At 59.9% G+C, this 12,697-nt stretch overlaps 1 protein-coding gene across 1 annotated transcript in view; it reads right to left on the bottom strand.

Annotated features, from left to right (window-relative positions):
• The window catches only part of DRC3 (dynein regulatory complex subunit 3), a 46,767-nt gene that overhangs the window by 13,385 nt on the left and 20,685 nt on the right, over positions 1-12,697 (bottom strand). The window contains exons 6-9 of the mRNA XM_005870156.2: positions 9,810-9,956; positions 2,975-3,094; positions 1,385-1,497; positions 58-232 (exon numbers count right to left, since the gene is read on the bottom strand). Of these exons, the coding sequence (XP_005870218.1) occupies positions 58-232; positions 1,385-1,497; positions 2,975-3,094; positions 9,810-9,956 (555 nt within the window). The remainder of the gene's footprint in view (positions 1-57; positions 233-1,384; positions 1,498-2,974; positions 3,095-9,809; positions 9,957-12,697) is intronic.

Here is a 12,697-nt window from a genome sequence, read left to right as displayed (position 1 = left end):
AGCGGCAGCGGGGGCCGGGGGCAGGGGGCAGAGGGCTGGGGGCAGGGGCAGGCCTACCAGCAGGTGCTTCTCCTCGAACTTGGCGATCCTGAGCTTGCCCTGCTCCCGGTTTTCCTGGACGGCCTCCTGGACACACGCATTGAAGGTGTCGAGCTCCACCTTCCGCTTTTCCTGCTCTTTCAGTCCGTACTCGAAAATGTTCAGGCAGATGATGACAAATTTGTCCTTGTAGGTGAGGCTGTTAAGGAAGCTGTGGCTGGTTCAGGCGCCCATGGCAGTGGGGGCCCCTCGCAGAGCCGGCAGCTGAGATGTGGAGGCTCAGATGGTGACTGGGGCATTGCCACCCTGGGCCTGAGGGACGTGGGGACACACCTGCGTGAGGGAAGAGGCGGGGCGGCGGGGCGGAGGCTGCAGGCAGAGGGGAGACATGCTGACCCAGGCCCCACCGAGACTCCTGGGGGACGGTGGGCCCTGTGTGTTTTGTCTCTGTTGTGCTGGCTGGAGGGCACCTTTGTTGAGGGTCTGTCCTGGGCGCTGCAGGGCACTGAGGGGCCTGGCAGAGGTGGGGCCGCGGGCTGGAAGCAGAGAGACCCAGGTTCAAGTCCGGTTCGGGGCCTTGGGTTCGTCGCCTGCACAGGAGGGCGAGGTCCTGGGAGGCCTGAGGTCGGGCAGGCGCTGCGGCCTGGAGACCAGCCAGGTGGCCGGCTGGCAGGTGTCGGTCGGACCCAGAGCCCTGCTCTTGCCCTCTGCTCAGCCCCACACCCGACCGGCTCCTGCCCCACTCTTTTCAGAACGTGGGGATCTTAAATGTGAGTTTTTCCCACTCAGGGGGTTGGTTCCATGGACCCCCCTGTGGCTCATCACTTGGCTCAGCCCTCTCAGACCAGGGGCCCTGCGGTTCCAGCCGGAGCCCCTCAGCTTAGAGTTTAAGCAACAGACTGACCCCCATCACGGCCTGGACGAGAGGCGCAGGCCCACCTGCTGCTCGGCCCGTGGGGGAGGAGCTCAGGCTCCAGGCTCCACAGACCGGCGCTCGCCGCCCACAAGCCGAGCTCTCTGGGCGAGCTCCCTGCAGGAGGTGGGACTGAGCAGCTGCCGTGTGGGGGGCGTCCCAGCACAGCAGGAACCAGGGACACGCCGGGCTGGGGCTCCAGACCACCCAGGCCGTGCTCACCTCCGAGCTCCCGGCTCCTGGAGCACGCAGGCGGCCACGCACCTCTGCGCAGCTGCGACCTGCTCTGCCTGCGGCTGGGACACCGCTCGGGGACAGGGCCTCAGAGAGAGATGGGGAAACTGAGGCCCAGCGTGGGAAGGACTGGCTCAGGCAGGCTGGTGTCCTGGGGCCGAGCTCGGTCAGAGAGGCAGCGTGAACTTGAAAGGATATGCCTCGAGGAGCTCGCCCACGCCGTGCAGAGCAGCCAGCTTGCTGCCCTCCACATCATCAGCGTACATGCTGTCGAAGAGGAAGGAGCCGTTCAGGTGCTCCACGAAGGCAGCCTGCAGGCAGAGGGAGGGAGGGGGTCAGTGCTCCCTAACGCAGCCTGCGGGCAGAGGGAAGGAGGGGGTGAGTGCTCCCTAATGCAGCCTGCGGGCAGAGGGAGGGAGGGGGTGAGTGCTCCCTAACGCAGCCTGCAGGCAGAGGGAGGGAGGGGGTGAGTGCTCCCTAACGCAGCCTGCAGGCAGAGGGAGGGAGGGGGTGAGTGCTCCCTAACGCAGCCTGCAGGCAGAGGGAGGGAGGGGGTGAGTGCTCCCTAACGCAGCCTGCAGGCAGAGGGAGGGAGGGGGTGAGTGCTCCCTAACGCAGCCTGCAGGCAGAGGGAGGGAGGGGGTGAGTGCTCCCTAACGCAGCCTGCAGGCAGAGGGAGGGAGGGGGTGAGTGCTCCCTAACGCAGCCTGCAGGCAGAGGGAGGGAGGGGGTGAGTGCTCCCTAACGCAGCCTGCAGGCAGAGGGAGGGAGGGGGTGAGTGCTCCCTAACGCAGCCTGCAGGCAGAGGGAGGGAGGGGGTGAGTGCTCCCTAACGCAGCCTGCAGGCAGAGGGAGGGAGGGGGTGAGTGCTCCCTAACGCAGCCTGCAGGCAGAGGGAGGGAGGGGGTGAGTGCTCCCTAACGCAGCCTGCAGGCAGAGGGAGGGAGGGGGTGAGTGCTCCCTAACGCAGCCTGCAGGCAGAGGGAGGGAGGGGGTGAGTGCTCCCTAACGCAGCCTGCAGGCAGAGGGAGGGAGGGGGTGAGTGCTCCCTAACGCAGCCTGCAGGCAGAGGGAGGGAGGGGGTGAGTGCTCCCTAACGCAGCCTGCAGGCAGAGGGAGGGAGGGGGTGAGTGCTCCCTAACGCAGCCTGCAGGCAGAGGGAGGGAGGGGGTGAGTGCTCCCTAACGCAGCCTGCAGGCAGAGGGAGGGAGGGGGTGAGTGCTCCCTAATGCAGCCTGCGGGCAGAGGGAGGGAGGGGGTGAGTGCTCCCTAATGCCGTCTGCCTGGCCGAGGCGCCAGAGCACAGCTGGGAGCAGTGACTGATTCCGCACCGGCTGGCGCTCGGCTCTGGGGTTGGTGGACACTTGCCCTGGGAGGAAGCCGGCAGGGAGGCGTGCTGGGCCTGGCACTCGGGCGCTCCAGAGGCTGCACGGGGCTGCACTGGCCGGCAGGGGGAAGGCGGGAGGGACGTGCTGAACAGGGACCCGAGCCTTCCTGGTGCCCTGGAACCACCCGGGCCCCAAGGAGAGGCCCTGCTCCCGGGAGAACGTAAGGCAGGTGGGGTCTGGGTTGAGGCGGGGCTGACCCTGGGGGCAGGTGGTGGGCAGAGCAAGGCAGGGCCGGGGCCCAGGCCTGGGAAGAAGCACAGTCTACATTCTTCCTCAGAGCTAGGCCCTGCTGCACAACATGTTTCCAATCGCAAGGCAGGCTTCTAGGGCCTGGGCCCTGCTGACCCTTGTTGAACTTGACTGGAGCCCTGGGGCCAGCATTCGGAGCGGGGCCAGCTACCTGGTGCTCCTCCAGCTCCGCCTGCCGGGCCTGCTCCTCCGCCTGCTGGGCCTGAATCAGGCGCTCACGGTGCCTCAACTCGTCGATGCTGAACTGGTGCTTCATCTCCGCCTGCCCCTTCTGAGGGACGGGCCGTGTTAGAGCACCGACCTCAGCCAGGGGCCCCGTGCGGGCAGGGTGTGGGTGACAATGGCTCATTGCCTCACGGCCCTGAGACAGGTTAGTAAGAACCTAGGAAAATGCCCTGGCAAGTGGAATGAGGAAACAGACAAACAGCTGAAGAAACAGCTGGACAGGCTGAGCTATGGACAGCCAGCTGATAAATGACACGATTCTGTCCTCCCAACCAGAGACACCCGAGAGCGGTGGTTTAATCACCCTCGTCAGGGAGAGAGAGAACAAAAAACCATCAGAGCCAGAGCAACCCAAGACAGAGGGGAAAGCCCCCACGCCCCACTCATATGGCTACATCAGTACTACACTCACACCAGGAGATCCACCCCTGAGACCGCCCCTAAAATTCCCACCCATAGAAAACAGATAAAACCCTCAGGACAAAGGGTGCCGGCGTGAGCTCTTCTTTGAGCAAACCTGTGTCCCCCTTTCTCAGGCGTGTACTTTGCTTCTTCTACCCTAAGCCCTCAGGGTGCCCACAAGACGTGCACCCAGGGGAGCCATGGGCAGTGGCAGCTTGTCCCAGGCTTATCCCCTGGTCCTGTCTCCAGGGGCCCTTCTTTGGCCTCGTGGTCCCAAGCTTTAATAAACTTACTCTCACTGTCACCTGGACTCGGTGGTGAAACTGTTCCTGCCTGAGTCAGGCACCTGCAGGTCGCCTGACCCACACCCTATAGGGCAGGGCCAGCCCCTGGCTGAGGCAGACCAGTAACAGTGCTTTCCTTTCGTTCTTTCTTTCTTTTTAAAATATATTTTTATTGATTTCAGAGAGGAAGGGAGAGGGAGAGAGAGAGATAGAAACATCCATGATGAGGGAGAATCATTGATTGGCTCTGCCTCTTGCTCACCCCCCACTGGGGATCGAGCCCGCAACCTGGGCATGTGCTCTGACCGGGAGTCGAACTGTGACCTCCTGGTTCACAGGTCGACGCTCAACCACTGAGCCATGCTGACTGGACAACAGCGCTTTTCTTTCTTTCTTTTAAAAAAATCCTCACCCAAGGATATGTTTTTATTGCTTCTTTTAGAGAGAGAGGAAGGGAGAGAGAGAAACATCAATGTGAGAGAGAAACATGGATCAGCCGCCTCCTGCACACGCCCTGACCAAGGATGGAACCGGCAACCTGGGTATGTGCCCCAACTGGGAATCGAACCTGCAACTTTCTGGTGTATGTGATGACGCTCCAACCAACTGAGCACCTGGCCAGGGCAGTAACAGCCCCTTTCAAGTATTCTGAGTCCTGGGGAGAGCAGGGAAGGACCGAGAGGGTGCGGAAGGCAGCGCGGCAGCCAGGGATCTGTGAGGCCATTCCAGAGGTGGGCCACATGACAAGGCCCCTCCCGGCGCACAGCCCACAGCCCTCACTCTTTTACAGATGCACGCGGGGAGGGGAAGTGACCGACCTGAGTCCCAGGCTTGGTCACAGGGTCTCAGCCCTTGGCTCTGTGCCCTGCCACCTCCTGGCTCTCCTCACCCATCCAGTCCTCCTCCTGTGCCTGCTGGGGATGCCGGTGCCCCTCGGGCTTGGTCCTCAGCCACTGGGCTCACTCCACACACCCAGGCGTGTACCAGACCCTTCACCCTCTCACAACACTCAGGTCTCTGCCTCCAGCCCAGCTCCCCCCTAGGAACGCCAGCACTCCTGGCTGCCTCAAAAGCACTGCCAACCCCCTGTCCAAGCTGGACCTCTGCCCGCCCAGAGTCCTGCCGAGGTGAGCGGCGCCCAGCCAGCCAGCGCCCAGGACCCTCCCTTCCTCCTCAGACCCAGGCTGTCCCAGGCCCGCCCGATCACTGATCGCCTCTAACCTGTCACATCTTCTCTGTCCAGGGCCTGCCTCAGTCTCCTAGCTGTCTCCCTGTGCTCCCGCCCCCTCTACTCTGTCCAGTCCGTCCCAGCGAGCGACTAGGGCAATCTGTTAAATGCAAACCTGATCCCACCCGTCCCTCACTCACCTTGTGTGGCTTCCTCTTGGGCATAGGGTGACTGCAAGCTCCTGCTGTGGCCTGCAGGGCCCTGCCTACCCCTCCACACCGCCGCCTCTCCTCTCCAGCTCCAGCCACTGGCCGCTCAGAGCTGCCTCCCGACCCAGGGCCTTTGCATGTGCTCTGCCTTCCGCCTTCACTCAGCCAACTCCTGCTCATGCTGTAGATCCATCTGCAAACCACCACCGGTGGCCGCCATCCTGTACATCCACCTCAGCCCATGCTCTGCCCTGGCGCCTTCGTGTGTCTCCTTCCCAGGGTGCTGGCTCCGTGCAGGAGGGCCGGGCTTCCCCAGCCTGTGCAGTTCCGAGCCGTCCAGCCTCCCCGTCTTGTGCTGAGGGCCGGCCCAGTGTTTAACCCGCAGGATGTCAGAACACATGTCCATCTAGTGTTCTACCTCAGCATGGGCCTTGGCCGCAGACAGCTCACTCTGCACATGTTGACATCCAGCTATTCATCGAGCTGCACACTTACATTCTGTCTCCTTACGGATTCATATGTCGATAAATTAGTGAGTTCTTAAAATCTCTAGCGTCCAGCCTCTCCTCTCATCTCTATTCCCACAGCCTGTCCTGAGTGAGGCCACCTCCTCTCGCTCTCCCTGGACCATGGCCGCTGCCTCCGCTCCGCCATCTCCATCTCTTCCCCTGGTCCCCACAGCAGTCCTCAGGTCCCTGAACTTCTGACCCGTGTGAATCCTGTAAACACTGCTCAGGGTTCTCCCTGGGCCTCCATCGTCCACGGACCCTGCTGGCAGCACCCCCCGCCCCAGCCCCTGGGATCAGCCCCTGCCCATCCCGGGGGCTGGGTAGAGGGGAGGGCCAGGCTTCAGGCACAGCCCAGGGCCTCAACTCAAAAGTGGCCTCACAGGAACAGAGGGAGCTCCTTGGAGCCGGGAGGCAGCAGAGAAGCTGCACGAGGCCGTGTGGCTGTGGCTGGGCCCGGCTCTCCCACTGCCTGACCCCCCAGCATGGAGGCCAGTGCTGGGGGCAGGCAGTGGTTGGCCGGGGACAGACAGGTGCCCCAGTTTTGCAGAGCTCTGTTTTGTACTTATTATTTATCTTGATGCTTCCAGGCAAATCTCTGAACCGTGAAAGGAGTCTTCGCTTCCTCCCAGCACAGTGGAAGGCCAGCTGCTACCTGCCATTCATGGCAACGCCTGGGCCCGAGGAGAGGAGGCAGGAGGGGCCTTGGAACTGTGCAGTGGGCTGTCGCACGATTTCGTGAAAGCAAGATGCCAGTGGAGCAGCCTGGAAAGCAGCAGTTCCACGGGCTGGGCCTGCACCCGAGTCCAAGCCTGGGAGGGTGAGGGAGATCTGCCCCCATTCTCCTCCGCCCCCCATGGCTCTCCTGGGCACTCTGCACATCAGCTCCCTGTGCCTCAGACACGGCTCCTTTCTCTCAGGAAAGGCACCAGCTTCCGGCGAGATGGGCAGGCCAGCAGGCCTCAGTCTCCCTGGCTCCCAACACAAGGAATAGCCCAGCCCTGCTGCCAACGCTGCACAAGCTGGGCACCATCTCCGTCCAGTGGTGGCAATTCCCACAATGGATCCCAGATCCCACGGAAGCAGCGGAGAATGAGAAGCAAGTGAAAGGGGACCAGCCCACAACGGGAAATGGGAAGGAAGTGGGCATTGGAAAGACAAGGCAGCAGGCAGGCCAGGCAATGGGCAGGCCAGCAGTGGACTGGGGACAGGCCCTTTGTGCTGGGGCGAGTCCTACACAGGCTTTGCTGCTAGATGACCTGGGTCCAAGTCCCAGCTTGACTACACTGGCTATGAGCTCCTGAGTACGCCAGCCCACCTGGGACAGCTCCTGTGTGTGCCCGCCCACCTGGGACAGCTCCTGGGTGAGCCGGCCCACCTGGGACAGCTCCTGGGTGTGCCGGCCCACCTGGGACAGCTCCTGGGTGTGCCGGCCCACCTGGGACAGCTCCTGGGTGTGCCGGCCCACCTGGGACAGCTCCTGGGTGTGCCGGCCCACCTGGGACAGCTCCTGGGTGTGCCGGCCCACCTGGGACAGCTCCTGGGTGTGCCGGCCCACCTGGGACAGCTCCTGGGTGTGCCGGCCCACCTGGGACAGCTCCTGGGTGTGCCGGCCCACCTGGGACAGCTCCTGGGTGTGCCGGCCCACCTGGGACAGCTCCTGGGTGTGCCGGCCCACCTGGGACAGCTCCTGGGTGTGCCGGCCCACCTGGGACAGCTCCTGGGTGTGCCGGCCCACCTGGGACAGCTCCTGGGTGTGCCGGCCCACCTGGGACAGCTCCTGGGTGTGCCGGCCCACCTGGGACAGCTCCTGGGTGTGCCGGCCCACCTGGGACAGCTCCTGGGTGTGCCGGCCCACCTGGGACAGCTCCTGGGTGTGCCGGCCCACCTGGGACAGCTCCTGGGTGTGCCGGCCCACCTGGGACAGCTCCTGGGTGTGCCGGCCCACCTGGGACAGCTCCTGGGTGTGCCGGCCCACCTGGGACAGCTCCTGGGTGTGCCGGCCCACCTGGGACAGCTCCTGGGTGTGCCGGCCCACCTGGGACAGCTCCTGGGTGTGCCGGCCCACCTGGGACAGCTCCTGGGTGTGCCGGCCCACCTGGGACAGCTCCTGGGTGTGCCGGCCCACCTGGGACAGCTCCTGGGTGTGCCGGCCCACCTGGGACAGCTCCTGGGTGTGCCGGCCCACCTGGGACAGCTCCTGGGTGTGCCGGCCCACCTGGGACAGCTCCTGGGTGTGCCGGCCCACCTGGGACAGCTCCTGGGTGTGCCGGCCCACCTGGGACAGCTCCTGGGTGTGCCGGCCCACCTGGGACAGCTCCTGGGTGTGCCGGCCCACCTGGGACAGCTCCTGGGTGTGCCGGCCCACCTGGGACAGCTCCTGGGTGTGCCGGCCCACCTGGGACAGCTCCTGGGTGTGCCGGCCCACCTGGGACAGCTCCTGGGTGTGCCGGCCCACCTGGGACAGCTCCTGGGTGTGCCGGCCCACCTGGGACAGCTCCTGGGTGTGCCGGCCCACCTGGGACAGCTCCTGGGTGTGCCGGCCCACCTGGGACAGCTCCTGGGTGTGCCGGCCCACCTGGGACAGCTTTCCTTGGGAGCTGGGGGTGAGAACAGAGCCTGCCTTACAGGTTGCGGTGGAAACTACGTGAAATAATGCCGTCTGCTTGGCGTGTACGTGCACAATGGCTGCTGTCATGTTGCTTCTGGGCCTACGCAGAGGAGGGGAATCTTGGCTCTGCCATGAGCTGTGATCCTGGCCAATTGCTAAGCCTCACACTTTGTCTCCTCAACTTCTTTGTCAGAGAATCAGACAGTACAGAGAAAGGCGGGGCCCATGGGGTAGACTTTTTGGGAGAGCTCCTGAGGGCAATCTCTGGGGTGTCAGAGACTGGACAGGTGCTGTCCCCCCACCCCCACGAAACCCGCCCCATCCTCATCCTCGTGACTGCCACAGGCCCCAGCGCCTGCAGAGGAGTCCCCGGCTGTGCTGGCCGGGCCCTGAGGCAGACTCTCTGGCAGGCTCTGGAGGAGGGAGAGGCTGAGCTGTGTGGCTCTAGGGAGAGGCCACCTTCCCTCGCAGCCCTACCAGCACCACTGCCCCTGCACGCAGCCCTCCCTCCGAGGCCAAATCTGGGTGTCCTCCCTGGGCTGGTGAACTCTGCTGGCCCCCCCTGCCACTCCCTGAGGCCGCCCACCACCGAGGCCCCCGGGCAGCTGGCAGGGGCCAGCCTGGACGGGCCCAGAGGCCGGTGCTGAGTGGCCTCGGTCCCAGCACTGTGCGAGTTTGAGCCGCATCACCCTGGTCAGCACCACCTGCCCCTAATGGTGACCGTCCGCCGGGAGCGCCGAGGCCGCCGGGCTCTTCCTGTGACAGCAGCCGGCACTGAGGACGGTCTCCAGGTGCCGACCCGCTGCCGGGCTCGGTGCTGGGGGAAGCCAACCTTGGTGCAAAGCCTGGCCTCTCCCACGCACCCCCAGGCCCAGCAGAGGCGGCCACAAACTGTGGATCCCTTTGTGGCTCCGAGCAGGTAGCGCAGAGCCAGTCCTGGCGGGGTCTCACACTGACCGTCCAAGCCCCCCTCCCCCCCCGAAGAGGCCCCAGAACCAACACAGCTGGTGGCAGGGGTCAGACAACGTGCGAGCAGGAACCCGTTAGCGCCACAAGCAGCACCAAAGGGCGGTCTCGGCGGCACCAGAGCCTGGTGGCGGATTCTGCCTCCGGGGTCAGCCCCTCATGGCAGCTCACACATGGGGGTCAGCCAGCCCGAGCGCCAGCCCCACCAAGGGACGAGCCAACAGCAGTCAAGAGGGACCCACACGAGGGACATTCCTGGAGCGCCTGTCAGAGGTCAGGGAGGCGGTGCCACTGAGCCCCCCAGACCTGCTGCGTCAGGACCCCTCCCAGACTGGAGGCTCCGCACCGCAGGCGGCCCTAATGCACAGGCACCACCACAGAGAGGCAGCCAAACGGGAGACAGAGAGAGGAATCCCCAGAGTGGCCGTGCGGGGTGGAAGGAGCCTGGCCACATGAGCAAGACCCAGGCTGGCCACCAGGGTCCTGTCGACAGCGGCCAAGAAAGGAGCGGGGAGGAGGGAGCTGCCCTGCTCTCTGCCTCAGGGTCCCTTTCCTGGAAACTAGGGGCCTGAGGACTGTCTCACGGAGCTGGGGCACCCAGAGGGAGACACTTGCCATGTGGTCATCGATCCGCCGAGAGTCCAGGTACACGAGGTCAGGAAGGTAGGCCCAGACGAACATCTTGTAATCCTCTGCCTCGGCGATGGGGTTCCCAGAGAGGCTGAGCGCTCGCAGGTCCTTGAACCGCCGCAGGTAGATGATCTGGGGAGGACAGGCGAGAAGACCCACTTTCTTGGCTGCGCGGCTCTCCCTGGCATCTGCCAGAGTTGCAGCCTGGCCACAACTCCAGTGCCGAGCGGAGTGACAGGTGAGGAAGGTGCAAGGTGCTCCAGGCTCATGGCTGTGCCAAGGCCTCTGGTCAGGCCTGGACTTTCCAAAGGATCAGCAAACCTGGGTTCAAATGCTAGCTGTGAGCCTCACTTTCCTCATCTGTAAAATGGGTGTGAGAATGTTATCTGTTATATGTGTTGTAAGGATCAAATGAAATAACTATGAAATGCATGTAGGAGAGTGCCTGGCACTTACTTGAATTCACTGGATAACTGCTAGTGGAACATTCCACTAATGCTTTTATTTTTTCCTATACTCTATTTTTTTTAACCGAATAGTTAACACAGGCATACCTCACTTTATTGCACTGTGCTGTATTGTGCTTCACAGATATTGCATTTTTTCACAAATTGAAGGTTTGTGGCAATCCTGCAAGTCTATTGGCACCATTTTCCCAACAGTATTTGCTCACTTTGTGTCTCTGTGTCACAGAAAGGTAATTGTAATTACCTTTTGGTAATTTTCACAATATTTCAAATTATATTATTATCATCATCATCATCGTCGTCATTGTATTTGCCATGGTGGTCTGTAATCAGTGATCTGTACTGTGACTATTGTAACTGCTTTGGGGCACCACAAACCACACTCATAAAAGACAGTGAACTTAATAGATAAATGAGGTTTATGTTCTTGCTGCTCTACAGACTGGCCAGTCCCTCGTCTCTCTCCCTCTCCTGGGGCCTCCCTACTCCCTGAGACACAATGATACTGAAATTAGGTCAATTAATACCCTACAATGCACCCTACGTGTTCAAATGAAAGGAAGAGCCGCCCGACTCTCACTTTAAAGCAAAAGCTAGAAATGATTAAGCTTAGTGAGGAAGGCGTTGAAAGCCAAGGTAGGCTGAAAGCTAGGCCTCTTGCACCAAACATTTAGCCAAGCTGTGAATGCAAAGGAAAAGTTCTTGAAGGGAATTAAAGGAGCTACTCCAGTGAACACATGAATGATAGAGAGTGAAATAGCCTTACTGCTGATAGGGAGACAGTTTTACTGGTCTGGATAGAAGATCAACCCAGCCACAACATTCCCTTCAGCCAAAGCCTAATCCAGAGCAAGGCCCTGCTCTCTTCAATTCTGTGGCGGCTGAGAGTGGTGAGGAGGCTGCAGAAGGAAAATTGGAAGTAGCAGAGGTTGAGTCATGGGGTTTAAGGAAAGAAGGCATCTCCATGTCATAGAAGTGCACAGTGAAGCAGCAAGTGCAGATGCAGAAGATTTGGCAAGTTATTCAGAAGATCTAGCTCAGATGATTAATAAGCAACATAGTCCATTGCAGACAACGGAGCCCTTTTTGAGAAAAGATGCCATCTACGACTTTCATAACCAGAGAGGAGAAGTCAGTGCCTGGCTTCAAAGGACAGGCTGACTCTCTTGTTAGGGGCTAATGCAGCTGGTGACTTGAAGTCCAAGCCAGTGCTCCCTTTCCATTCCAAAATCCTGGGGCTCTTAAGAACGATGCTAATCTACTCTGCCTGTAAATGGAACAACACAGCACATCTGTTTACAGCATGGTTTACTCATCTTTTAAGTGCACTGTTGAGACCCACTCTCAGAAAGAAAGACTCCTTTCAAAATAGTACGGCTCACTGACAATGCACCTGGTCACCCAAGAGCCCTGATGAGATGCACAATGAGATACTAGTAGTGTTGCTGCCATGACTGCTCACACAACACTCAGCCCATGGGTCAAGGAGTAATTTCCACTTCAAAGCCTTTTTCATTAAGAATTACATTTTGTAACGCTATGGGTGCCATAGACAGTGATTCCTCTCTGGGCAAAGTGAATTGAAAACCTTTGGAAAGGATCCACCATTCTAGATGCCATGAGAACATTTCATGATGCATGGGAAGAGGTGAAAATAGCAACATTAGCAGGAGTTCGAAGAAGGTGAGTCCAGCCCTCATGGATGACTTTGAGGGGTTCAACACCTCAGTGGAGGAAGTAACTGCTCATGTGGTGGAAATAGTAAGAGAACGAGAATGACAAGTGGAGCCTGAAGATGTACCGAGTGCTGCCATCTGGTGAGAACGCTTAGGATGAGGAGCTGCTTCTTATGATGAGCAAAGAAAGTGGTTCCTTGAGATGGAATCTGCTCCTGGGGAAGACGCTGTGAAGATTGTTGAAATGATAAAAGATTTAGAGCATGAAACTTAGTTGACATAGCAGGACCACAGTTTGAGAGGATGACTCCAATTTTGAAAGAAGTTCTATGGGGGTAAAATGCTATCAGACAGCATTGCACGCCACAGAGAAAGCATTCACAAAAGGAAGAGCCCATCAATGTGGCAAGCGTCATTGTTGTGTTATTTTAAGAAAGTGCCACAGCCACCGCGGTCTGCAGTCAACAGCCGTCAACATAAAAGCAGCACCCTCCACCAGCACAGGGATTACGGCTCGCTGAAGGATCAGATGATGCTTAGCATTTTTTTTAGCAATAAAGTATTTTTTATAGTGAAACTTAATATTTTTAATCTGTGAGTTTGTTGCAATAAAGTATTTTTAAAAATTTATCTTTTTAAAAAAATATATATTTTATTGATTTTTTACAGGGAGAAAAGGAGAGGGATAGAGAGTTAGAAACATCGATGAGAGAGAAACATCGACCAGCTG

Source organism: Myotis brandtii, unplaced genomic scaffold (genome assembly GCF_000412655.1).
Source record: "Myotis brandtii unplaced genomic scaffold, ASM41265v1 scaffold314, whole genome shotgun sequence".
Taxonomy (NCBI): domain Eukaryota; kingdom Metazoa; phylum Chordata; class Mammalia; order Chiroptera; family Vespertilionidae; genus Myotis; species Myotis brandtii.
The sequence above is the reverse complement of the archived record's forward strand: the minus strand, read 5'-3'. Positions and strand labels throughout refer to the sequence as shown.